The following is a 27200-nucleotide window of genomic DNA, read 5'->3' on the forward strand; positions in this document are numbered from 1 at the left end:
GTAGTAGTAGTAGTAGTAGTAGTAGTAGTAGTAGTAGTAGTAGTAGTAGTAGTAGTAGTAGTAGTAGTAGTAGTAGTAGTAGTAGTAGTAGTAGTAGTAGTAGTAGTAGTAGTAGTAGTAGTAGTAGTAGTAGTAGTAGTAGTAGTAGTAGTAGTAGTAGTAGTAGTAGTAGTAGTAGTAGTAGTAGTAGTAGTAGTAGTAGTAGTAGTAGTAGTAGTAGTAGTAGTAGTAGTAGTAGTAGTAGTAGTAGTAGTAGTAGTAGTAGTAGTAGTAGTAGTAGTAGTAGTAGTAGTAGTAGTAGTAGTAGTAGTAGTAGTAGTAGTAGTAGTAGTAGTAGTAGTAGTAGTAGTAGTAGTAGTAGTAGTAGTAGTAGTAGTAGTAGTAGTAGTAGTAGTAGTAGTAGTAGTAGTAGTAGTAGTAGTAGTAGTAGTAGTAGTAGTAGTAGTAGTAGTAGTAGTAGTAGTAGTAGTAGTAGTAGTAGTAGTAGTAGTAGTAGTAGTAGTAGTAGTAGTAGTAGTAGTAGTAGTAGTAGTAGTAGTAGTAGTAGTAGTAGTAGTAGTAGTAGTAGTAGTAGTAGTAGTAGTAGTAGTAGTAGTAGTAGTAGTAGTAGTAGTAGTAGTAGTAGTAGTAGTAGTAGTAGTAGTAGTAGTAGTAGTAGTAGTAGTAGTAGTAGTAGTAGTAGTAGTAGTAGTAGTAGTAGTAGTAGTAGTAGTAGTAGTAGTAGTAGTAGTAGTAGTAGTAGTAGTAGTAGTAGTAGTAGTAGTAGTAGTAGTAGTAGTAGTAGTAGTAGTAGTAGTAGTAGTAGTAGTAGTAGTAGTAGTAGTAGTAGTAGTAGTAGTAGTAGTAGTAGTAGTAGTAGTAGTAGTAGTAGTAGTAGTAGTAGTAGTAGTAGTAGTAGTAGTAGTAGTAGTAGTAGTAGTAGTAGTAGTAGTAGTAGTAGTAGTAGTAGTAGTAGTAGTAGTAGTAGTAGTAGTAGTAGTAGTAGTAGTAGTAGTAGTAGTAGTAGTAGTAGTAGTAGTAGTAGTAGTAGTAGTAGTAGTAGTAGTAGTAGTAGTAGTAGTAGTAGTAGTAGTAGTAGTAGTAGTAGTAGTAGTAGTAGTAGTAGTAGTAGTAGTAGTAGTAGTAGTAGTAGTAGTAGTAGTAGTAGTAGTAGTAGTAGTAGTAGTAGTAGTAGTAGTAGTAGTAGTAGTAGTAGTAGTAGTAGTAGTAGTAGTAGTAGTAGTAGTAGTAGTAGTAGTAGTAGTAGTAGTAGTAGTAGTAGTAGTAGTAGTAGTAGTAGTAGTAGTAGTAGTAGTAGTAGTAGTAGTAGTAGTAGTAGTAGTAGTAGTAGTAGTAGTAGTAGTAGTAGTAGTAGTAGTAGTAGTAGTAGTAGTAGTAGTAGTAGTAGTAGTAGTAGTAGTAGTAGTAGTAGTAGTAGTAGTAGTAGTAGTAGTAGTAGTAGTAGTAGTAGTAGTAGTAGTAGTAGTAGTAGTAGTAGTAGTAGTAGTAGTAGTAGTAGTAGTAGTAGTAGTAGTAGTAGTAGTAGTAGTAGTAGTAGTAGTAGTAGTAGTAGTAGTAGTAGTAGTAGTAGTAGTAGTAGTAGTAGTAGTAGTAGTAGTAGTAGTAGTAGTAGTAGTAGTAGTAGTAGTAGTAGTAGTAGTAGTAGTAGTAGTAGTAGTAGTAGTAGTAGTAGTAGTAGTAGTAGTAGTAGTAGTAGTAGTAGTAGTAGTAGTAGTAGTAGTAGTAGTAGTAGTAGTAGTAGTAGTAGTAGTAGTAGTAGTAGTAGTAGTAGTAGTAGTAGTAGTAGTAGTAGTAGTAGTAGTAGTAGTAGTAGTAGTAGTAGTAGTAGTAGTAGTAGTAGTAGTAGTAGTAGTAGTAGTAGTAGTAGTAGTAGTAGTAGTAGTAGTAGTAGTAGTAGTAGTAGTAGTAGTAGTAGTAGTAGTAGTAGTAGTAGTAGTAGTAGTAGTAGTAGTAGTAGTAGTAGTAGTAGTAGTAGTAGTAGTAGTAGTAGTAGTAGTAGTAGTAGTAGTAGTAGTAGTAGTAGTAGTAGTAGTAGTAGTAGTAGTAGTAGTAGTAGTAGTAGTAGTAGTAGTAGTAGTAATAATAATAATAATAATAATAATAGTAATAACAACCCAATACTGATAATAAAAAGCAAAACGTAACAATAATGGGGGACATATATAACAAATCGATCACATTCGAATACAGTATACACTACGAACCGTCGTGAACAGGTTCATATCATTTTTTCGTTTCTTTTTTTTGTTCGTTTAATGATTTTATCGCTATATACGTACTGATCACGGTCACTCGATCTCTCGATTACACGATACATGGAACAAGACTGCTAATTATTCAACACGAAGGCTCCTAAAATCAATCTTGTACCGCGAAACGAATTTTCTCGGGATTAAATTACTTAACAATTATATCATCAGGTATGTGTGAATGTATCGTATTGTATCGTGAACATGTGTGTATTAAATATAGATATATTTATATTGTATGTTTTCTGTTCCACCATCGCTTTGTGTACGAGCGTATGCGTGTATTTGTGTTTGTATGCGTATGTAACCCGGGTGTTTTTCATTAACTATAGATTTTGGCTTCCTCTGTCCTTTTAAATTTGTCTTTCCCTTCGTTACAACGCTAATGGCAACACAGATACAATGTATTTTTTTCTCATTTTTCGTTTTTACACCGTATAGCATCTTAACGTGCCCGAGTCTTTCTTCTTATAGAAATAACGCGTTATGAATCACTTTTTTCTTCTTTCGTTTAACGCACATTTCGCGATTCTTCTGCGTACGTGAACCGTTCGAGCCGGTCGCAGTTCCGGAATAATAATTACACAATTAATACGTTATGCTATGTATATTACTTTATACAGTACGCAACGATACGCCGGAATTAATTATTGTATTCACTACGAAGGAAAGAACCTATATATGTATATGTATACGTGTGCACGCTCGAGAAGAAACGAATCGCTATGCAGCGCATTATATAGTACATTTTTAATAAAAGTATCGTGGCTTTGATCTCTTATCTTTTTCTCTTTCCGTTCTCGTTCCTCTCGCCGAAAACGCTCGTTTATAAGACAATGCTGTATACAGTTAACTTTGGAACTTTGTTCGTTCCTATTTTCGGTTATTGCGTACACGAACCTTCTATTCGATGGAAAATCAACCGGCTAGCCTAAGCGCTTTATCTTTGGTACGATTCACGGTGAGAGGGTCGATTTCGTTCGAACCGTAGTCGATAACCCTGGCATTCCATGAACAACACCGATTCGAACGACGATTCGGTGCACAGAATCCTCCAGCGCGAAGAGACAAATGCACCAATGTACCGGGTCGAGGATGCCTCCCTTTTTAAACGCGTACGCGTACGCGTCTGATCTCGAGAAACTTTTAATCAACAGAGGATCTGCTTTGCTTTACAAATATCGCGTGTAGCTATAACGTTCGAAACGTTCGAACTATAGTAAACGATAAATGTAACGACAGCCTTTTCTCGGTAAATATTCACGAAGTATCCATAAGTAAATCGACTACCACTAATATTAACGTCCTTACGTAGCAAGACAAGAGTACAAAGTAATTCGTTCGAAACAAGAGAGCTTCTACGTCTAGAACGATACATTTCAAGCGATACAGTGTGTTAGTCGATACACGTATCACGCGTACTTATGTATCTATCAATGCATGTACGAATGTATGTACGAATGTATGTACGAATGGGTGTACGAATGTATGTACGAATGTATGTACGTATATATGTATGTATGTATGTATGTATGTACGTATGTACGTATGTATGTACGTATGTAGGTACGTATGTATGTATGTATGTATGTATGTATGTATGTATGTATGTATGTATGTATGTATGTATGTATGTACGTATATATACGCGTGCGTGTCTGTACGCGTGTGTAGAATGTGTACGTATGTTTGCATAAAAAATGAGGGTGTAAAGTCGTTCGAAAGTTTTGGAGCCTTCGGGGGGGGAAGTAAATTGGGTACCTTCGAAGCGCTATATTATTCGCTATAGCGATTTACGCTAGAACTAATCCTAAAAGTTGAACAAAGAAGAAGAAGAAGTAGAAGAAGAAGAAGAAGAAGAAGAAGAAGAAGAAGAAGAAGAAGAAGAAGAAGAAGAAGAAGAAGAAGAAGACGAAGAAGAAGAAGAAGAAGAAGAAGAAGAAGAAGAAGAAGAAGAAGAAGAAGAAGAAGAAGAAGAAGAAGAAGAAGAAGAAGAAGAAGAAGAAGAAGAAGAAGAAGAAGAAGAAGAAGAAGAAGAAGAAGAAGAAGAAGAAGAAGAAGAAGAAGAAGAAGAAGAAGAAGAAGAAGAAGAAGAAGAAGAAGAAGAAGAAGAAGAAGAAGAAGAAGAAGAAAAAGAAGAAGATCGTGCGCCTCGTTTCGTTCTCGAGATCAAACGCAGCCTCCGCAGCCGGAACGAAAGAAAGACAGATTGCTAGCCACGAGATACGAATCGCCAACTAATTTTTAATACATCGTCGACCGAATGCAACTAATGGCGCAATAATAACTGCAAGCTGCCTCCTCCTCCCCCCACCCCTTAACGATACGCGAGAATCTCTCGTACGCTATGCAACGGTAAAATCAGGCGCGCAGTACGTTAGATATTTTCATATTTCATCCGCTTCCGTTTTCGTTTTAAAACACACGCACTTCATAGAAAATCATTCGCGAGTTCGAGGTCGCGCGTAACACGCCGGAGAAAAACAGGAGCTTTTCTCCTTCCAGCTCTTTCCTCGTCGTCGACATTTCACCCCTGTCGTTTATTCTTGTTAATTCTATCGCTATGTCGCTCTCTCGGTCCCTTTCTCTCCCACATTCTCTTACTTTACGTTTTTTTTTTTTAGAAAATAATTTCTATCTGTTGTGAGTTTTCACTTTCGTACATCTTTTTTTTGTCATTATTTTTCTCGTTTCTTTTTGTTATCTTTGTTAGCGAGAGCTTTGAGCCGTACGAATAAAAAAGGGTATCCGACTTCTCGCGGAACGGCAGTTGACGTTTACGTTGCCGAGAATCGAGTCGGAGTATCCGGTGTCTTTTATTCGCGCAACCAATTCGGACGAGGGTACGTCGTGCACCTTCTTTCTTCTTTCCTTTCGTTTTTCGTCGTTTTTCGTCCTCTTTCGTCCTCTTTCGTCCTCTTTCGTTCGAAATAACTGCGACGTCGAATCGCCATCGCGGCGTGGGAGTTCACGAGGGGTTCTCGACGCGAGACGACAGCGAGGAAACCGCGAGAGTAAAGACGAACGGTTGAACGAAAAACCGGGTAGGAAGTAAACGAGAGGAAATCCCGAGCTTCTATAAAAATGTACACTACCGTCTTGAGAAAAAATCGTACGTCCCAGCCTTTGTTCGCTCGTTCTTTTTTCTTCTTTTTCTCTTTTGGCAAATTCGAATTACGAGATGACGCGCGCGTCACGAAACTGCCGCTTCGGGATGTTCGCCTCGTGATTTAGAATTACAGCTACCGTACCGTTAAATATGAAAAATATGTACAAAATCTGCGGCGACGTTGCTCAAAGTGCGATGCTGACACGCGTTCGGCAACGATGCAGCTGCGATCGTCGTTTTCTTCTCTCTCCAGTTTCGCGCGTCTTACTGTTTTCTTTTTTCGTGAAAATGTAATAAAAGTAACATACGCGTTACACGCGTCGTTTCAGGGGAGAAGACGGTGTACGTTTGTCGTGTGTTTGCACGCGCGTGTCGTGTACCGTGTGTGTGTCCGTGTGTGTGTCCGTGTCCGCGCGCGCGCGCGCGCGCGCGCGTGTGTGTGTGTGTGTGTGTAGTGCGCGATCGAAGCATCGATCGCGTAGTCGGTGTTGCACGGATTTGAACCGCGATCGGGGTCGATCGGGGTCGATCGAAATACAAAATAGACTTTCGATCGAGGCACCCTCCGCCCGGAGAAACGTCCCGATTTTTCCCGGCAATAATATCAAAAATCTAAAACGATCGAGCGTCGCGGTTGGAAACCGGCAAGAGATCGGCGGGGACGCGTGCACGAAGGGAGCGCGTACGCGCGTACGTGCGTACGTGGGCACGTATATGCGGCGCGATACTCGAAAATCCAACGAGTTCTTGTCGAAGAAATATCGCGCGCTGGCAACTTGACGCGTCTCTAACCGGGAACTAACCGGTTAATCGGTAAGTACGTGCAGCCGTCGATCAACGCAAACGTAACTCGCGCTCGCTCTCGCTTAATCTTACTCGCTCGTCCTTAATCGGCTATTCGATCGGCTATAATGTAATCTTAATTAATATTGCACGCGCCGGCACACGAGGGCTGCTAAATGGTCGTTTATCCAAGTCGTCGGATAACGGCCCCCTTACTCGCGAAAGAACTTAATTTATGCGTATGCACGAGACTTACCGAACGGCCCTTCGTGGGTCGTTCTCGCAACCACCGTCCCGATGAAACAGAAAGGGAATCGTAACAAAGGTGTATTCCTCGAGCCTCGACGATTCACCGAACGAACTTTGGTTCTTCTCGTTTCCGAAGCGGAACACGATCTCGACTCATTCTCCAAGAATTTCCACGGTGTACTCGAATCGCGTCGATCGTTTCTCCTTCCTTCCCGTTCCGGTCTTCGTTCGTTCGATCCGCCCGTTCTCTGGTCAGCAATGTGCAAACTGTACGGTTCCTCTCGTTTTGTTCGGTATTTTTGTTTTTGTTTTTTGTGTTTTTTTTTTTTTTTTTTTTTTTTGGTTTTAATATCAGCTACGCTTAAGAACTAAGCTCGTATTATCGTTATCGTTAAATCGGTGTACCTTTAAATCAAATATTACATTTTCTGCGCGTTATCGGCTATCGGTTATCGACTAAGCGCGTATACGCGATTCGTCGGCTCGTCGGCTCGTCGGCTCGTCGGCTCGTCGGCTCGTCGGCTCGTCGGCTCGTCGGCTCGTCGGCTCGTCGCCTCGTCGCCTCGTGGTCGCGGGGTTGGACGACGCAACGTCGCACCGTAACCATTCGGTGGTGTCGGTTTCACCGGACAAGTTCAGCGTCGAGTCGAAGCTATCGTTTTTCCTCGCTAAGGGCGGTCTCGGCGGGTACCGTTCTCTCCCGAGTTCGTTTAACCGCGGGGTCGGCGGGCGCAAACACGATCGTATCGCGCTACGCGAACTCGGTGCCGTTCGGTCTTCGTCGACTCCGCGCGAAAATCTAACGTCCGTTTTTACGCGCGTTTAAATTTCGATTATCGTAGGCCAACGAAGCGCGTCGTCGTCGTCGTTGTTGTTGTTGTTGTTGTTGTTGTTGTTGTTGTTGTTGTTGTTTGTTCGTTTCACGTGCTGCCCGAGTCCCGATCCCGGAGTACTCGCTGGAAACTCGCAGCACGGTCCAGTCGTCGGCACACCTTGGTTCTCTCTCTGTTTGCGATTCGTAAGTTGTTCGGCGTTACACGGCACAGGAAGAGGACGATACGTCGAACGCGCACCTCTCGCGTTCCACGCCGCTCGAAGAGAAGCCCACCCTGTTCCGATGGTAAAATAGCTTCGAAGCCGGTTAAACGGTGGTCACGTATTCTCGCAATTCGGTTGCTTCGTGCGCCACGGTCGCGTTAGCGAACCACGGGTCTTCGTATTTCGGTGCTTCCTCGCTTCGAGCTCTGTCCGGGGCGCGTGGTCGTTCGCGAGTACGAAGTCGCGGCACCTCCTCGCTCAAGGACCTCTTGGCGATCCCCATCGTAACGGGTACCTCCAAGAGAGCCTTCGATCGGATCAATTGGGGTCTCTGGCGGGGTTTCGGTTCCTCGCTCGCTGCGCGAACGATCACGGTGGGCGGTGCCAGTCTGTCGTCGCTCGGACGACGACCGCTCTCCGATCTCGCCCTGAGCGCCTTCTTCTTCGAGAAACCGCGAACCTTCGCGATGCTCTTCCTCTGAACCGGGGGCGGCGGTGGTGGGGGTGGGGGTGGTTGGGGCGAGTACCGGTGGTGGGATCTCTGCCGCTTGACGGGCGATGCTGGGACCAGGGGCGACCAAACGGGCGGGGATAGCTCGACCGGCGACTGTACTCTGGGCGGCGTTCGCTCCGGCGATTCGTCCTTCCAACCGCCCTGGTAGATCGGAAACGCGGACACCTGGTTCAAGATTCTCCACCGGAAATCCTCGTCGTCGCTCCTGCAGGGTGTCGCCGCCGGAGGGGGATGATGAGTGGGCGTTACGTTGTGGAAGGGGGACCAAGACTTGGACTCGTCGGGTTCCTGGACCGCGAAGCTACCGCCGGCCGTCGGCGAATCGTCGTACGGACTCCACTTGATCTCGCTGATGTGCTTCGACTCGCGTTTCTTCGCTCCTATCGTCGGCAAAGGAGAAGCGTCCTCGTACGGAGCCCATTTCGCGTCCGTGATCGTGATCTCGGGGGATATCAGTCGACGAACGATTCTGTTCTCCAGCTTGGTTATTTGACGGGGGTCCGGTTCCGGGGACATGCTCCTTCGAATACTGTACTTTGGCCGTTCTTTCAGGCTTTTGCTCTTGAAACCTTCCGTCGAGTCCTGGCTCCTCCATCTCGATTTTTTCTCCTCCACGGGCAGAGAGAAGTGCGGTTTCATCGCCCACTTTGGCCGAGGTTTCTTTCCCTCCTCCGGACTGATCGGTTTTTCCTTGGCGCCCCATTTCTTCGACGTTTGACTGTCGACTCTCGCCCGAGATCGTTCCAGTTTCGGTCGTTCCCTGATCCTCTCGGTTCTCGGTAGTCCGGTATCCTCGCTGGCTTGCTTCTTCGGTTCCGGTTTCTCGGGCACGGAGGCCAGGACCGATTCTTCCGGTGGTTCGACGGTCATCGACGCGGAGTAGTAGAGCTTTCTTTCCTTTTCCTCGTTGATTGTTCTCTCCGTTTCCGTTCGTTCGTTCGATTCCGATGTCGGTGCGAGCGGTGGTGGCGGTGGTGGCGGTGACGGTGACGACAATTCCGGAGGCGGTGGCGGTGGCGGTGGGGGAGGCGGTGAGGGTGACGGTACCGTTGGCGGTGTCGGTGTCGGTGTCGGTGTCGGTGTCGGTGGAGGTGGCGGTGCCGGTGCCGGTGCCGGTGCCGGTGCCGGTGCCGGTGCCGGTGGCGGTGCCGGTGACGATGCCGGTGGCGGTGTCGGTGGCGGTGGCGGTGGCGGTGGCGGTGTCGGTGCCGATGCCGGTGTCGGCGTCGGAGGCGACGGCGGTGGCAGGGTCTTTGATTTCGGACAAGTGCATCGCGGCTTCGGGTTGGGTAACACTTCCGGTACCTGGAGCCACCTAGCCTCTCTGGCCATCCTGGTGTCGTCGCTGCTGTGCTTTCTCAGATCGTGCATCGGCGTTTGAAGATAATCCGGTTTCACCGACCACTTGTCCGTCTCCGCGCTGTGGTGTTTTCTCAGATCGCCTCGCTGTACATCGTGAGATTTCTTCTCTTCCGGCGTCAGACTGTGGTAATTGCATTTCGTCCTCTTCGCTAAATCGAGGTCGGTGTTGGACGCGTGCAGAGCCCATCGGAACTCGGTTCCCTCGCTGGTCCGTCTCCTCAGATCCCATATCTCGTCGTCCGGTGACAAGAAACCACCGTCGGTCCATTTGGCCTCGGTACTTCGATACTTTCGGAGATCACCGCGTTCCCTGTCCGCGGCCGCGGCCACGGCAGTGGCATCGACCGTGTCGCAGCTGCACGTTCTCTGGGACGTGGGCGTCCTCTGCGACTCGAGCGGTGCTGGCTCGATGGCGTCCAAATCTTCGATCGTGAGGAAAATCTCTTCCCGACGCTTTTGCCCGCAAGACGGGCATCGTTCGCTCGGCTCCTCATCGTCGCGGCTAGATCGATGATGACGATAATGATGACGATGAGGACGATGATGATGATGGTAATGATTATGACGATGATGGTGATGATGGTGATGCTGTTGCTGTTGCTGCTGCTGCTGCTGCTGCTGTTGCTGCTGTTGCTGCGGCTGCTGTTGCTGATGCTGATGAGGCTGTCGATGCAACGTCGAGGTTGAGGTCGATGCAGAGGGGTCAAGCTGCGAGGGCAGCCCCTCGTCGTCGCGACGGCCGTCGTCAGAGTGTCGTGACGTCGTAGCCGTGCTTGGCGATGCGCACCAGCAGCTCTGTGTAGCTCCGTCAAGCCGCCTTGGTGGGTACCGTGACTCCGGAGACGACGAGGCTCCGTTCGAGCCCGGTACCAGGCAGACTACCTCGATTGTCAGCTCCGCAGGCCTGTCGTTCGATATAATTTTTATCGATAATACTCGCACGCGATACGCACTCGTCGATAGGATAAACCTAGATACGCGTATACGATGAAACGATACCGATGGAATTGGGTGTCGGTCGTACCTTCAGGTCGGTGAAGATCTCCGTGAAAAATCCTGGCTCGCTGTTGATTCGCAGCATATCGGAGCTCAATCGATTAACGATCAGCAGACACTTGTCCCAGAATTTGTCGCTGCTGTCCTCGATGACGAACGGTTTCATGGGATAGCTGATCTCGCTCCCCATGTAACAGTAGCTCATGTACAGGCACGTCAAGAACGTTGCCTGAAGTTCTCTCTCGGTGGTTTCGTCTCCGTCGACCAGCTCTCTTACCAGCATGTAGACGAACACAATGTTCGCGGGATTGACGAACGTGCAGTCCTGCGAAAAAAAAGAACCGACAATATTCGATCGATATTTCAGGATGCTTACCGGTACCGATCGAATTTCCAAGCGTTTCTTCTCGTTTAGCGGCGCGTTCGCGATACTCGTCGAAAGGATGACTCACGCGCCGTGTCGCGTTACGTGTCACGCTTGCGAAATACGTGGTAATCGGGATTGTCGCGGTCGATACTCGAATCGTCGCGCGTTCTCAGGGTCCTTTCGCTTCGACGCGTCGCGTATTTGGGGCATCCCGCGTCTTTTACCACGGGAGGAGGTCGCTCGCAATCTCGAAGCATCTTCGGTCGGAAGCGAGTTTGGGAGAAGAATGCGCGATCAGGGTGCGGTTTTCGGTGCGTCGTTCGCGAGGCGTCCGTTCTTTATCGACGGTTTTGGTCGCGTTCGATCTCCTTGCTCGGCGAACCGAGTCAACCGAGTCCTCCGAGCGGTTAGGGAATCGGGAGACGGCACGTGGGTCGCTTCGGCTCGCGAGAGCCTGGATCGTCACGAGATGCACCGGCTCGTCGAGCAGAGACGGATACGCGCGAGATACGCGACTCGTTTAGCCGGTTTAACGCGGGTAGAGAGCCGTCGATGCTCTCGATACGGTAAAGCGCGGCAAACTACCGAAAAGTATCGCGTCTCGGTCTGGTACGTGAAATTCTTCCGTATCGTATCGTGCTCTGGAACGCGTTCCCTCGATCGGCGATCCAAGGGTCGACGCGACGATCGAAAGGCGGTCGGTAGTCTTTTCGTCCGTACGGAGGACGCGTGCGTATCTCGTACACGTGGAACCATTAACGAAAGGCGAAACTACCCCGCGGTGACCCGGGAAGGATCGATGCTCCGGATAGTTTTTCTCGGCCGGTGGGAATTTTACTAGCCGCGTTGCGGGTCGTTCCACCGTCGTGGAACGTCCTCCCTCGTTAACCAGCTTTTTAACGCACATTACGCCGCGCAAAGTGTTCTCACGGCTGGACGCGTTCCGTTGCGGCGAGGAACGAGCGTCCAGGAATATCTCGGGACGTCGACACTCGGAGCCACCGACGTTGGATAATGGACCGCGATAAAAGTGCGCTCTTTCGGATCCGCGACGGAGCGGATGTTTCGTCGTTTTCCTTCTTTTTCCTTTGCATCGCGTGGTCGCGAAACTTTGATCCGTACCGTGGAACGCATCGAACGAGTTTCGTGGAAACGTCTCGACTCGGTACGGTATTTACGAAACGTTTCGTAATCGGGTTAACGTACGATTTTGCTCTCCTTATTATTTTCCGGGGCGAAGAGACGAGAGGAGAAGAACTTTCGAGGAAAGAATATCTCGAAAGGGAGGGGGACGAGTTCCGGTAGCGAACAACCTCGAAAAGGGAAGAAATCCCTCGTATCATTAACCCGTCTATTTCTATTTTTCAGGACGGATAAATAGCTCTCGATATTAATTGCGCGGCCGCGCGCTTTATCGTCGCGCAACAGGGTAAACGGGCGCAAAGGAGGAGCGTTTATTTATAAAATAAAGTTCTCGTCGAGGCGTGTGCCGCTGGATACGCGCGGCCGTTCTCCGTTTCACGTGTCTCGGCTGCGCTCGCAGAGACGCTTCGGGGCTCGTAAGGCCTTCGAGGGTTGAGAAACGAGCGACAGAGAGCCACCCGATACCACATCGAGCCGTGTATATTCGTCCCGGTCGATATTTGCCCGGGGTAAGCGGCCTGCACCCCAACGGAGCTTCGCAGTCGCGTTTTTACGCGGCTTATCGTACATTCAGAGTTTCCGATTAAATTCTCGAGACTCGGTTCGAGCGCAATCGACGAACCGATTTTCCCAGGAGCGCGGGAGTAAACGCTCTCGATTACGATCGAATCCGGTTCACGTTTGTTCGTACGAAAGTGTCTCTTCGACGTCCGAGCGCGTTCTCGAATCGACGTCGAGGAACGTTTTCCCAGCGAATCGAATTTCCGCGCAAAACGATCGATCGTTCGCGCGAGATAATCCGAGGACGTTGCGCGAGTCCACGGAATTTGGAATCGCGTTATCCGGCTTCGTTATCGAGTCGAACGTATCGTACACGTGTTCTCCTTCGGTCCGCTCGCACGCGGAAACCTATCCCACCCGAGGTACGGTTTCCCGTTATCGGTATTCGCGGCAACGACGTTCCAGCGACGCGCCACGTTTTACCCTCTAGCCTACAAGTGGATCAACGTTTCCGATTAAACGCTCGCTACGCGTTGCTCTTGGTTCACGTCCGTCCGTCCGTCCGTCCGTCCGTCCATCCGTTCGTGTATTCGTAGAAAAAGAAAACGAAGGAATCGAGAGCGCGTTTCTTGGACGCGTCGCGTGTCACCCTTGACCGATTAGATTCGAGCACGTGGGCGATCGATTCGCGTGATTTTCGCTCGCTCGTTTTACGCGCAACCTTGGACGGAAGTTTCGCGAAAGGGCGCGGAATCGCTCCTACGGAGTAGTTTTTATCAAACCGTTTCGTCGTTACGATCGACGGTTCGGTATCCGTGGTTGTCTTTCGCGCGGAACTTTCCAAACTCGGAAACGCGGCGATTCGGTCGGACGCCGGACGCCGAGAAATCGATGAAACCGAGTTTTACGTAACGTCAACGAGGCTTTCGATAATTCGACGTAATCGCGATTTTGCTTACGCGAATTCGTATCTTGTTTACGGATCGAAAAAGACGTTGCGCGTCGAGAGCTACGAAAACACGAAAATACCGTCCCGTTTCTTTCCCGAAACTCTAGATTCGTAGACGGGGCTCGGTTCGAAAAAATTTACGCGACCGTTTCAAAATTATTTCTCCGGGACGGTCCGAAGCACCGGCCGCCCCGATTTTACTCGGACGAACCGACTACGAGGAACGGTGCGGCTTCGAATCGGAAATATTATTTTTTCACCGATTCGACGATCGTATTTTTCGTCCAGCGAAACGTCTTTCGAACGGAAGAAGCTCGGGGATTCGGGAACGGGTCGTTTCCCCTTCGCGATTAAACTCGAAGGGTGAACGAACGAGGCTCCCGCATATTTCTACGCTCTCTTTCTCTCTCGGAGAGAGCTCTTTGCGACGTTGCCGCCAACGCACGTGACCCCGTACTCGACGCACGCACACGCACACGCACACGCACACGCACACGAGCACGCACGCGCGCGCCGGTGCACACACCCCTTCACCTCATCCCCGTATCGAGCATTCCTGCGCGTGTATTTTCCGCGGCATCTCCTCGTCGCGCGATAGCCCCTATCGATTTTTATCGTTGTTTATAATTAACGGCGCGTTCCAATTTCCGAGAAGGAAAAAAAAATTCTCCGTACAAAGGAATCCCGCGGAGCGCCGCATCGGGCCGTCCGAGGAGGAGGTGACGTCGAGCGAGCTCGACGACCCTCGGCGTTGCTTCGACGAAATCCGTTCGAACCGAAAACGAGCGAAATCGTACGACGAGAAGTTGCTCTTCGAGTTTCGAAAAATATCACCCGTACCGTGCACGAGTCGGGACGAGTCCCTTACGATCCGACTCTACGCGCGAACGGTACTCGGATACGCGGGATTCTCTCGATCGTCGACGACGGACTTTGCGATCGATTGTCTTCCCGACGCTCCGTAAAGAAAGGAAACGGTCAACGTTCGTCGGTGTTCTCGAGGATGAGCGGAAAGATCGATGTCGACGTTTCGACGGTAAACGCGTTGCCGCGTAAATAGAAATGTCGCATTTCGATCGAAGCCTCGAAAGCGAATCAACGCTCGTATCCGTGGTGGCACGGGCCGTCGGTATGCACGTACGTCGTTCTTCTACCGAATATTTCTGTTCTCGATCGTTCAAAATCGGCCCGTCGATTCGTACGATGGTCGACGAACCGATTGCCGAGAATGGCTCGTTTCTCGGCAAGTACGAATATCGTATTTCGCGAACAGCCGGTCCAACGAGCTTCGCGATCGCGAACGAGAGAGCATCGCTCGAGCGCGGCAAACGAAAACAAGTATTACCGTAAACGCGAAATCGAAACGGTCCGTCGTTCGGACGAGCGCCGTTACGAACGAACCTTTCCCGTTTCGCGGAAAATAGTCGCGCGGTTGATTCCCTACGCGACGTATCGCGAGTAACGGGTCCTCGGTGGGTCTCGTTACGCGCGACGTATTCCCGTGGGCGAGCGCGTCTGCATACACGCACCCTCGACGAACGAGGACGGAGAGAGGGAGAGAGGGAGAGAGGGAGAGAGGGAGAGAGGGAGAGCGTCGAGGGTGCTCTCGGTTCTCGGGACCCGATACCCGCGGGATCTCGTTTCGACCGAGTGGCCCGCCCTCGAGCGTTACTTCGAACGCGACGAGCATCGCTTCGGATAACGAACGCCGGCGCAAATTTCTTTCGGGCCAACGGAGAACTCGGACCGTCCGGCAAACTTTTCCGTACCGCGGAGCCATCTCGTATCGCGGTCGTGATCTCGGTGCTTGGAAGACAAGCTCGGGGTTAGAGTTTCGAGAAAGGTCGATCGTCGCAACGCTCCGCGGAAGGAACCTCGCGAAAACGTATCGAGAGTTTCGCGTCTTCTCCTACTTTAGGTGGTTCCCTCCGTCTACTCTCCGAATTACGAAACCGTTCGTTCGTTCCTTCGTTCGGTGTCGAAAGACCGTTCGAATTGAAAATCCCTTTAAAACGAGGACGAAACCAAAGACTCACCTCCCAGCCCTGGATCAGCAGGGTCCTGTCTATGGTCTTCACCCACATGTAGACATCGCCGGCTTGAAAGTCTCTTAAACGGGTGCATTTCCTGTGGAGGAATTCGCCGAGGCACTTGAGCAATTCCGAGGTCGAGGCTTGGACCACGGTTTTCCTCAGCCCGGGAAGTACGGGCTTCTGAACTAGTTTCTCGCACGTCGGATTGTGTGTGGTGTGATTGTTGTTCGACGCCGGTGGTTTTGTCTGCGACAACGATACTTTGAATTAATCGAGCGTTTCGCTTCGATCGAGAGCCACGCTTACGCGCGGAGAAGCGTTCGCGAGCTAGACAGGTGGACGAAACTCGGTAAAAACGCAAAGGGAAACATCGCGACGGCGACGGCGACGGCGACGGCGACGGCGACGGCGACGGCGACGGCGGCGGCGACGGCGGCGGCGGTGGCGGCGGCGATCGATAGATACGCTTTCGATCGCGTCCGGGTTCAAAGCACCTTCGACGTTTCTCGCGCGAGACGTCCGAGGCTACTCGCGGAACATTCGTCGCTCGGCCCTTTTTTTCGAACGATCGAATATCGGATCGGTGCGTCTCGAAAAGAGATATACTCGATATTTGGGGAGGATAACGCGCGTACGAACGGACCCCGACATCGCTTCACCGGAAAACGACCGAACTCACCTGCGGTGTTTGTATGTTTTTGTTCTTGTCGACGATCGGTATGTTATCGAGCGGTTGCCTGGACGCGATGTTTTTGTTCTTGTTGTCGAACTTTTTCTTGTTGTTGTTCGTGGTGCTGAACCGTTTCCAGGAGAAAGTGTTTATAAACAGCGAGTGCTTCTTCAGATTCTTCTCGAGCGCGTTCTTTTCCGAGATGATCCTGGCATTGTCGTTGTTGTTCAGATTGATGTTATTGTTCTCTAACGAGTTATTGTTCGTGGGCGGATGATGACTCGTGGGCGGCGCCGGCGCCGGCGCCGGCGCCACCGTAGCGACTCCGCTATTGTTCTCGCGATTCTTCGCGTTGTTCAGTTGCTCGTAATTGAAATTGTTGAGCGTAAAATCGGCGGGATGTTGATGTCCCGCTGGCGGATACGCGGAACCCCGTCTGTCGCGCGGGCTAAACGAGAGCACCGTACCCATGCTGCTGGATCGATGATCTTGTTGTTGTTGTTGTTGTTGTTGTTGTTGTTGCTGCTGCTGCTGCTGCTGCTGCTGCTGTTGCTGGTGGGGCTGCGCCGGCAGTGACTGTTGTTGTTGCAACGACGGTTGCTGCTGCGTTTGGGTCCCTTGGTGCGCGGGATTCTGGGCCTGACGACTCGGGTGCTGAGCCGGGGGCTCGGAGAGGCTTTGGGCCCGGTGAGTCGGATTCACCGACCGATCGGACGAGTTTCGAGCTCGATGGCCGGGATTCTGAGTCCGCGGTGTCGAGTTCTGAGTCCGATGTCCGGTATTTTGGGCTTGTTGGCCGGTATTTTGACGACGAACCGGGTTCTGCGGCTGGTTGCCGGGATTCGGGGCCCGCTGACCCGGATTCACGGTGTCCGAGTTTGGTTCGTGGGTCCGCCGACCCGGATTCTGTGTTTGCTGAGACGTAGTGGGCGGAGGTCTCGGTGGATCGGGGCTGGTTACGCGCTGCGGGGGCAGCGGGGGTTCTCGAGGAACCGAGGACTCCCTCGGGGGTCCCGTCAGCGGGGTCTCATCCCCTGGCTCGATGGCCTCCTCCACGACGGGACCCACCACCTCGCTCAGCCGACCTCCCAGCCTGCTGGCTTCTACCTTCGACCTAAACGATCCTGCCGCTGCCGCCTCCGCCGCCGCCGCCGCCGCCGCCTCCGACTCCTCCTCGACTCGTTTCTTCGAAGCTTACAACCTCTCTTTCGTTTCTCTTTCTTCGTTCGCGACGACGTTGAACGCGACCGAGCACTCTTTCCTCGGCCAGACGACGAACGAAGACAGAGAGGAGGGACGGGGGAGGCAGAGGGAGAGAAAAAAAAAGAGAGAAAGAGAGAGAGAGAGAGAGAGAGAGAGAGAGAGAACCCCGCGAGAAGTTGGCGAGAAGCTCGCGAGAGCCTCGCGCGTAATAGGCGCCGGTGGCTCGCGATCGACGAACAAACAACTTCACCGATGTGCACGCACACTAACGCTCGTACGTCGAGTCAGGCGAGAAGTTTCTCTTTCGCGAGGTGGCAGTCACGAGGGAAAATGTCGTCGATGCGTGGAAAAGATGTCGGTCATCGTGCAAAATGGCGAACGATCGATGTTTCACCGCCCTCCGCCTCTCGGAGGGAGAACGAACCAGGTGAGCGAAAATACGGAGGCGAGATACGGTGATCGAATCTGTCGGTTGTCTCCAGAGGTGATTCGTCACCGTTTCGAACTCTGCGGGAGGTCGAGGTTCTCTCCGGCTGTCCGTGTCTCGCGGGCACTCTCGCGGCACACCGAGGATCCGATCGCTCGGTCGATCTTTCGTCCCGCGAGGGTCGTGGACTCGACTCGGTCAGGGACGAAACTACGTTGCCGGATGCGATCGATGAACAAAAACAAACCGCGAAGTTTGTCGATCTTTCGTCGTCACTCGCGGCGGCTCGAAAATTCGGCTCTGTTTGTTCGAAAGTAGTCTCGAGTACTCGACACGGTGCACCGTTCGCGGACTCGTGGACGCGAGTGCACGGGTGCACACGGTCGCACACGGTCGCAGACGGTCGCAGACGGTCCCACACGGTCGCACACGATCGCGCACGATCGCGCAGGATCGCGCGCGCTTGCACACGTAGAGGCACACGTAGAGGCACACGTAGAGGCGCACGCACAGGGAAACGGAAACGCACAGCCAGAAGCGGAGGCACACGCGCACGGTCTCACGGGTTGTTGACAACGAGCAAGGGGTTCGCGTTCGCCGTAGAAAATGCGACTCGCGCGGCGAGTTTCGGTTCGGCTCTGGTGCTCTCGTTTACGTCCTCGTCGTCGTCGCCGCCGTCGTTCTCGTCGTCCCTCGTTTCGATACCTACGTACGGCGTTCGTCCACCGCCGCTTTCTTCGCGACCAACCAACGTTTCGCAAGCCCCATCCCTGTTATCGGTGCGCGCGCAGTCGTTCGATAAACGCGTAACATCGATTCCACGGGGGTGGAAAAAGAGAGAAGGAGAAGCCCGAAGAAGGGTGAAACGAAGGTGAAACGGAGAGAGGGGTAGTCGCGCCGCATACGCCCAAACTTTCCTTCGTTCTTGTCGCGACGCTCGGTCCTCGCTCGCCTCCTCCGATACGCTCCTTCGAAACGCGGAAGCGGCCGCGACTTGCGAACCTAGCTCGAGAACCTCCTACCCCACCCCACCCCACCCCACCTCCTCGTCCCGCGTATCGCTTCCCCCGAAGATCGGACGAGGATTTTACGAGTCGAGAGCTAGATCTCGCGGGCTCCGTTTTCCGTTTCGGGCGTGCGCGACCGAATTCGCGACCGAATACCCGACGAGAACGAGCAACCGCGATTCTTCGCGATATTTGTTTACGCTCGGTGTCTCGAGAGTGGATCGGGTCGGCTCGGGTCGGGCCAGGTCGGCTCGGATCGAAGATCACCGGTGTCGCGGTACTCTCCTTGCGCGAACGTCGCGTCGCGTCGCGACATCCTCGCTGCTGGAATAAACGCGATTACGCGGAATCGAAACGCGCCTCGCGATCTATCCTTACCCTCTTTCGAAAGGTTCGACCGAACGACAAAGTCGAAAACACCGGTCTCGCCGATCGAGTCCACCGAACAACCACGGAAAAACAAACGAGTAACTCGCCGGTGTCTCTCGACGATTCTTTCGATCAGCGGGCCGAGTAGTCGAAGCGGTGGCGGTGGCGGCGCCGGCGCCGGCGCCCTTTCCTCTCCCGCGAATTCGAACGAGAAACGTTCCTACGGATTCGCTTTCGAACAAAAACGACAGAGCGGGGGAGGAAACGCGCTTATCGAAAGACGAATCGTTGGTCCGCGCGCGCGTATCGATTCCTTCTCGCGCTCGAGAGTTTCTCCAGCGCGGACGAGTTATCTCGGTTTCTCTGGAAAGATCCTCGGCCGAGGACGCATCGGGAACGATCGCGACCGTCCCGTTAAATCGCCGTTCCGCGTATTAAACGCGTTCCAGGCTGACTCTCGGTGCCCCGTTGCACCCGTACCGGGAACCGAAACGAACGGATCGAGCAGCGGCTTTCGAAGCGAGTTCGACACGCCCCCGTACATTTCGAAAGGTCCTCGCGATCGAGCAGAACCGTTCTTTCGATCGGTCGACGAAAGGTTCGACGGCGTCCGCTCGACGAGAGGAGAACGCGAGCTGGTAGCGTGCCAGCGAGTAGTAGAGCCTGCCGCGGGTCGGACGCGCCGCGAAGAACCCTCCAATTAATTAAGCGGCGTGCACATCGACCCGAGTCCAGCGAACGAAAACGCCCGCCTCTCGGCTACGGAGTGTCAACGATCGAAACGATCCCGCGTTTTTCGCGCACGAGAATTTTACATTACGCGTCGACGTTCTTCCTCCCGATAAAAGGCTTCCAACGAAGCCGCGATCGCGGTCCGTGTCGTTTCGATCGGAACGCGATAAAAAAAGAATCCGAGCAAGGTGTTCGCCCGCCGCCGCTGCAAAACCTGGCTAAAAATATAATCTTTGCCCGCGTCGCGTTCGAGCGAAACCGCGCACCGTGTTCATCGATGTGACCCCGATGCGCGGTCGGCTCTGTGAGAGGAAAAAATAAATAAATAAAAACAAGCTCGGATTTTATCGGACGAGAAGAACGGGCGGTTCGCGGGCCGCAATTTCTTCGACGATTCGAGATACGGGAGAAGGAGAACGTCTTTCCTTCTCCTTTTCTTTTCGAAGGTACGGGCGCAATTGCCACGATAACGTCGATCCAAAGTCGCGTTCTTTCGCTCGGCGCGTAAAAGGTAAATGTTGCGCGGATCGGTTATTTATATAGTAGGTAGGAAGCACGTAGAAGGTACGCGGACGTGGGCCGAGCGTGGCTCGGTTCGAAAGAACCGCAGGGTGGAAATTTGCTCGCCGTACGGAAAAGCTAGAAAGATCGTCGTCGCCGGTCTCGAGAGCGCTCGTTATCGATCACGAGGCAACGGTAGATTCGCTTCTCGAGCGCGAGCTCCCGCTCGAACGGGGACCGACGGTTCGGTAAAACGAGCGGCTGGCCGGCCAGACGGAGCGAAGAACGCGACGATCGTCCCCCTTCGAAGGGCTCCAGACGGACGAACCCTCCGGCCACGGTCCTCTGCCTCCTCCTCGTTACCACCCTCGACGACCAACGTCCCATCGCCATAGCAACCCCTTCTATTCAGCGCTCGGTTCAACCGAACCGGGCGATTTGCCCGCTCCCGTTCCTCGAGCATTTCCATCGAACGCGGCGCTTCTCCCTTGCCGTTTCGCAGCAACGTTCGAAATCGGGCAGCCCCTTGTTGGCAGCCCGGATGACGCGGGAAACACGCGTTTGCGTCGATTATTCACGGTAGCCCGCTGAACGTAATCGCACCGCGAGATACGAACGGCCAGCCAATTTCCAAAATTGCCGCCACTTTTTCCCTCGGCTCGTCCGAATCGAATCGAGTCGCGTCACGAAGCCTCGATCTTGAAATTCACCGCGCGTCCTCGCCGGTCCGTCAGTCGCGAGTCGCGATTCGAGGCCTCTCGCTCGAAAATGATCCGTCCTACGAAGCCGAGAATTCTACCGATCGTGAGCACGTTCGCGGCTTTGATCGGCGTTCGTTACGCGAAATCGACGCCATTCCCGTCCGTCCGTAACGACTCGGTCGGCTCGATCGGCTCGATCGGCTCGGAGATGACCACGCGTCCACGACCCCTTCTTCCCGGTAAAGTTACGCTTTTCGTTCTATCGGTTCTATCGGTTCTATCGGTGCTATCGGTTACCGAACGAGGGTACCGCGCGACAAGTATCCCAACGTATCTAACACGGCTACGGGATTTTAGCGTTCAGGAGGACTTTCGTCGATCGCGGAAGCGAGCTTCTTCCCTACGTCTACGATCATCCGGCGTACTTTGGATATCCGGTGGCGCATTCCATCGACCACTCGGTAGGATCGTCGTCGAAGCAGCTCGCGATCGTCAGTTTCGTCGGTTTGATTTTGCTGTTCGCGATAATACAGAACACGATCGCGGCTGCGAACCGGAGAGACGACGCGTTGCCCAGAGAGAAGAGGAACGCGTACGCCGCCTACGACTTCGATTCCGTTGTGAGACGCGCCGTTCGGTCCGGTAACTTTACGGAGGCCCGATCCGGCAAAGTTCGCTCTACCTTTTTCTCGATCGTTTTCAGAGCTCGGAACAGAGAGACGTTCTCATCGCCGATGCCAGAGTACGGTGCATTCAGAGAACGATCTGCTTGGAAAGTCGCAAGCTCTCGAAAACGTTCGGCCCCGCTGGCAGGACGGTGGCCAACTTCTTGACGTGAGTTTCGTCTTTACAGCCATTGCCCCGTTCTTCGTTTCTCGCGGTGAATCGAAATCGTTGCAGACGTACCGTCGGGAGATCTCTGCGTACGAGTTTCGGCTGGGATCGTCTGGTGGAGGACGCGGCCGAGGCCGGGATTCGCGACGAGGATTGCGACCTGCTTTACAGAGACTGCGAGTAATCGGCGGCTTCGAAGGATCGTAGCAGGATGCGGGCAACGATCGACTAAAACTTGGAATAGAGGAAAACGGTGATGGAAATAAAATATATTTGCTCTCCGACAGCGTGAAAGACTTACGTCGAATCCTAAAAACTGACCCTGACCGTGACCGTGATCTTGATCGTGATCTTGATCGTGGCCGCTCCAAACATCCCAAACATCTTTTCACCCGATCTTCGGTTCGAGAAATCGGTGGGGTTCGGGAAACGGTAACTTGGAGCGCTGGACGAATAAAAATGCGGGCGATATTAATGACTTTTAATTTTAATTACAATACGCTGTGTGTGTGTGTGTGTGTGTGTGTTTTTTTTTCCTTTTTCTTTTTTTTGTTCGTTTGTTCTTTATCCGCTACAAACATCGACATCTAGCCTGAACTATTTTAGATAGCAGTCCGCTCTATACACGCTCCATTTACACTCTCTTTTCCTCCAATCGTTCTCTCTCGTCGTCGGAATTATAAGAAAATATCAAATCACGAACAGAATGGAGACAAACGGCCGCGCGTACTGCACTCCCTTTTCTTTACTTTGTCCGTTACGTTTGTATCGTTTTGTTTTTTCTTCTATTCGGTCGTCGGGTTTTCGTTCGTTTGTATTCGCCACCATCGTGAATTACCTTCCTCCTTCGTTTATATCTTTTCGACCCTCGTCGTCCTCCCGTCGCAACTAATTATACAGTAACGCTATCCATATTATTATCGATATAACATTAAGGCATTACATATTTATAAATTCTTCGCGTTCACTCGCCGCTATACAGCAATACCACGCTAAACTCGATAAACTTATGCTTAAATAGACGTGAGATCGCTCGTTGGAAATAGTCCAGGCTTAAGAGAGAAGAAACGCAAGAGAAAAGAATGTTTCGCGAGACGCGCTCGCAAGCTGGACCGGACGTCGTCTCGGAGATCCGTGTTCGCGTTCGACACCGTATGCCCGGCACCGTTTCAGCGACCCATCGCTCGTTAAAAACGGCCCGTTAAAAACCTTTTTCCCTTTGTCGAATTTTTACGACAGAGAATCGGACATTTCGGTGTTCACGCGCGGATAAACCGTAAATCGTACGTTTAGAATACCTTTAGAATACCTTTAGAATACCTTTAGAATACCTTTAGAATACCTTTAGAATACCTTTAGAATACGTTTAGTTTTCGTAAATCAACATTGCGAGATCACGCGACATCGATATCAACGCCGTTACGGTGATTTTAACGCACGGTAATCGTACGCACCATCGTCGAGATCGGTGCCGAGCGATCTTCTTCCTCCCCGCGTTTCTCGAAGAAGGAACAATGTTTCTTCTCCCGATAAATAAATCGTGCTCCTCCTTCCCGTAAATCGCGCTAAAGAATTCACTAAATTCAAATTGTGGGGGCAAAGAACGATTCATTTTTCGCACGCGCGTCGAGAGAAAGGACCAAATTCTTTCAAAGACCATCCGGTGCCAGATGCGCTCGCATTTTTTCTTCGTCCGTCTTTCCTTCTCGCATTCGTCCTTTGTATGCTACATTTTTTTCACGCTCACTTTCTCGCTTAAGCACACACGCGACACGCACGCGCACACGCACACGCACACGCACACGCTCACTCACACGCACACACCGCACGAAACGTCTCGCTTTCGATTATCGCTCGCATGCACGCGGCTTAAATGTTCCGCTAATTATCGAGTCGTCGATAAATTAGACGTATTTGTCGAGGCAGCGTAGTTTGCGCAAACAGGCGGCAGGCATTTCACGGAAAGTACTTCGAAACGCATCTACGCTCCGAATTTCTCTTTTTCTCTCTAGTTTTCTCTGCTTGTTAAAAGTTCTCCGCGACGGATCACGGATGCGAACGAATCGAACACCGCCGCGTTTTCTTACGCGATCGCGAACCCGCGTTTGCATTTACTTTTCCACGATTGATCGACTCATCGAATTTATCGGCTTGGCCGGTCTGTCAACCGCGTTGCAAACTATCCTTTCGCCTGTACGTAAATCCGCTGATTCGAATTTATAAAAACAAATCGAGTAAAAATTTTTTTGCGACCGGGGCGGGGGAATCATCCTCGTCGTCGTCGTCGTCGTCGTCGTCGTCGTCGTCGTCGTCGTCGTCGTCGTCGTCGTCGTCGTCGTCGTTGTCATCGTTGACGTCCAATTACGTTAAGAGAAGAAATTCGATCGAGTCGAACTCGATCCGTGCGTCGATCGGTACTTAAAACTCTTTCGACGAACACATTTTTCGGTACAACTCGTGGACAGTGTTGTTGGAATAAAAGACATCGGAATTCGACCGTTTGGATCTAGATCGAACGTTAACGCGAATAAAAAATAAAAAAAGATCTCGCAAATTCTAGTAAACGGAAAACAAAAATAACGCAACGTCGGATAAACCGAATAAAAATTACAAACGATTAAATTAAAGATTTATAAACGATAAAACGGTATTAAAAAATCATGGACACGACGCGCGTTGAAACGGAAACACGAACGCGCGGCGATACAAAAACAAATGTTTCTTTACTTTTTACTTGCTTTATTCGGTGTAATTCGTCGTCCTTCGTTCGAGTTGAAATAATAGCAAGTCCCGGTGCGTCCCGGGAGCAAAAAAAACGTAAACCCAGCCAGCCGTTTTTCGTTCAACGCTGTCGATCGATCGATCGCGTATTTCATAGATCTTCCTACCGTACAAAAACTGAATCCACAATTATGCCGACTAACGCAATATCGATCGATTGATCGATTAAACTATCGAGTCGATACAATAATAATAATAATATTAATCGTTAATTAATAATATGTACATCATTCTAAACGACGCCTCTTTTGTTTTCGTCTCGTGCTTGGAACGTGATACGTGCGTTACGAACGAAGAAAATAAAACCGAGCCCCGATTATCGTAAAACAGTTTGCATAGAAAATTCGATAGATGCAACACGCGAGACGGCTACGCGCATTAAGTTTTCTCGTTTCTCGTTTCTCGTTTCTCGTTTCACTTGAAATACGCACGTGTACGCGCCGCGTCTGTTTATTCCTTGCTCTCTAATTCGTCCCGTTTCACCTAACGCAATTTATTTCCTATTCGTTCGTTCTATGTACTTCCATGCGGAGACTCTATTTTCTTTCCTTTTTTTTTTCAATGCCTAAATCGCGCAACTTTCGCGCTGCGTTCGAAAAGCATTTGTTTCCTTTTTCTTAGAAATAAGAGTTGTTCTTCAAAGTTTGTTTTCTCATTCGCAATGACATCGTGAACGATCGCGGTAAATACATTGTCACGATGGTCGCGTGCGATCGTCTATAGCTATTTTCGAATCGTTCGACGAGCATCGACGCGCGGTATTCGCTCGTCAAGCACCAAAACAAGGATTTCATCCTCACGGCGCTCGTACGTTCGTTCGTTCGTTCCTATCTTTCTCTTTCCTCCATCTCCTTTTCTTTTTTCTTCGTTCTTCTTTTTATCCATTGACCACAAATCTTTATTTATTCTTGTCTTCCAACCTCGAGCGAAAAATCTCGAGGAAAAGGTAACGAATGCGAACATTGCTAAACGGATAGCACTCGGTTGTGCGTATCGAGGACCGCAGGATCACCGTGCAGTGCATGGCTGCCGATTTGCGAGATCGTGCGTGTTTTTGAAAACGGCTTCGAAACTTGCGACGTTTCGATCGTAAAATCAAACACATTGTTAAAAGCGTGACTATGGCACGTCTCGTATATGTAGGTATATACATACATACATACATACATATATACATACATACATACATACATACATATATACACACATATACATACATATGTAAAAAAAACGAAGAAAATATCTTTAAAAGAGAACGACTGTGTTCGGTGTCACGACAATTTGGAAGACGCGTTCTGAATACGCGAGTTCTCGTGAACTCGATCAAGAAGAATGAACAGCAATACGTGGTATCGGCAAGAAACACCTCCGTTCGTTCCTGATAGAGGCAGAGTGAAATTAAAAAAAATAGCTACAGTGATAAACGAAAACATATCGAATACTTGGCGCCATCGCGCCATCGCGACAGCCCGCGCGATTCAATTCTGCCCTGGTTTTCTCGCATTCGATTGGTATTTACGATTTTGGATACAATCATCACCCGCATATACATTCGTACCGTCGTACCGATAGATATTATTTATTATTATTATTATTATTATTATTATTATTATTATTATTATTATCATTATCATTATTATAATTATACCCTATGTACAAATCGACATCGCCGGTAACGGCATTATCATTAAACCTAAGCGACAAACATAAGAGTAAAGAGTTACTAAGGACCAGTCATAATTTGTCATGCTAATAGTATAGGTAGCAACACGCCCGAAATAATCGTTTACTATCATCGTTCTTATTCATCATCTTCATCGTCGTCATTATCGTCGTCGTCGTCGTCGTCGTCGTCGTCGTCGTTGTTTTCGTCGTCATCGTCGTCATCATCAACATCACCACCATCGTCATTATTATTATCATCCATCATTATTACTATCATTATCATCACCATGATCATTATTATCAACATCATCATTATCGACATCGTCATCGTCATCCTTATCATTACCATTATCATAATCATAATCATAATCATAATCACAATCATAATCATAATCATAATCATAATCATAATCATCACCACTACCACAACCACCACTAATATCGTCATCATCATCATTGTTGTCATCACCGTTCTATGATCCTCATCATTATCATCAGCAGCAGCAGTAGCAGCAGCAACAGCAGCAGCAACAGCAGCCGCAGCCGCAGCTCCAGCATTAGTAGCAACATTTGCAGCGGCAGCGACGTCAGCAATGGCGGCAATAGCAGCAGCAACAGCAGCAACAGTAGCAGCAGTAGCAGCAGCAGCAGCAGCAGCAGCAGCAGCAGCAACAGCAGCAGCAGCAGCAGTAGTAGCAGCAGCGGCAGTAGCAACAGCAGCAACAGCAGCAGCAGTAGCATCATCACCAATGCAATCATCATTGTCGTCATCGTCATCCACCACCGCCGCCAATACCACTACTACTACTACCACCTACACCACCACCACCGCCACCACCACTATTATCACTACTACCACCACCACCACCACCACCACCACCATCACCACCGCCGTCACCACCGCCGTCACCACCGCCGTCACCACCGTCACCACCGTCACCACCGTCACCACCGTCACCACCGTCACCACCACCATCATCTCATTATCATCGATTTTCGATTACCATCGTTATTACT

At 50.3% G+C, this 27200-nt stretch overlaps 2 protein-coding genes across 2 annotated transcripts; one reads left to right on the forward strand and one right to left on the reverse strand.

Annotated features, from left to right (window-relative positions):
• Window positions 1-4304: 4304 nt before the first annotated feature.
• Window positions 4305-16434, reverse strand: Cdk5alpha (Cdk5 activator-like protein). Its single transcript, XM_076326990.1, has 8 exons — window positions 15973-16434; window positions 15297-15539; window positions 14163-14423; window positions 12490-12719; window positions 11281-11776; window positions 10329-10625; window positions 10258-10274; window positions 4305-10208 (listed from the first exon to the last, which is right to left on the reverse strand). The coding sequence occupies exons 1-8, from the start codon at window positions 16432-16434 to the stop codon at window positions 7532-7534; spliced, it is 4683 nt and encodes a 1560-aa protein (XP_076183105.1). The 3' UTR covers window positions 4305-7531.
• Window positions 16435-16734: 300 nt separating this feature from the next.
• On the forward strand, window positions 16735-22613 carry LOC143154915 (uncharacterized). Its single transcript, XM_076326991.1, has 6 exons — window positions 16735-16831; window positions 16890-17268; window positions 17379-17593; window positions 21261-21523; window positions 21607-21737; window positions 21804-22613. The coding sequence occupies exons 1-6, from the start codon at window positions 16735-16737 to the stop codon at window positions 21919-21921; spliced, it is 1203 nt and encodes a 400-aa protein (XP_076183106.1). The 3' UTR covers window positions 21922-22613.
• The last annotated feature ends 4587 nt before the right edge of the window (window positions 22614-27200 follow it).

The sequence above is a fragment of the Ptiloglossa arizonensis genome, chromosome 2 (genome assembly GCF_051014685.1).
Source record: "Ptiloglossa arizonensis isolate GNS036 chromosome 2, iyPtiAriz1_principal, whole genome shotgun sequence".
Classification (NCBI taxonomy): domain Eukaryota; kingdom Metazoa; phylum Arthropoda; class Insecta; order Hymenoptera; family Colletidae; genus Ptiloglossa; species Ptiloglossa arizonensis.

Excerpts from the sequence above, each read along its gene's own strand:
- Cdk5alpha (XM_076326990.1), bottom strand. The coding sequence starts at position 16,434 with ATGGGTACGGTGCTCTCGTTTAGCCCGCGCGACAGACGGGGTTCCGCG. Across the intron at positions 15,540-15,972 it reads AAAACATACAAACACCGCAG|ACAAAACCACCGGCGTCGAA; the intron begins GTGAGTTCGGTC and ends TCGTTGTCGCAG. Across the intron at positions 11,777-12,489 it reads ACACTTTCGTACGAACAAAC|TTTCGCGACCACGCGATGCA; the intron begins GTGAACCGGATT and ends TACGGATCAAAG.
- LOC143154915 (XM_076326991.1), top strand. The coding sequence starts at position 16,735 with ATGTCCGGTATTTTGGGCTTGTTGGCCGGTATTTTGACGACGAACCGG. Across the intron at positions 16,832-16,889 it reads CCCGCTGACCCGGATTCACG|TGGGCGGAGGTCTCGGTGGA; the intron begins GTGTCCGAGTTT and ends GCTGAGACGTAG. Across the intron at positions 17,269-17,378 it reads AGAGAGGAGGGACGGGGGAG|GCGCCGGTGGCTCGCGATCG; the intron begins GCAGAGGGAGAG and ends CGCGCGTAATAG.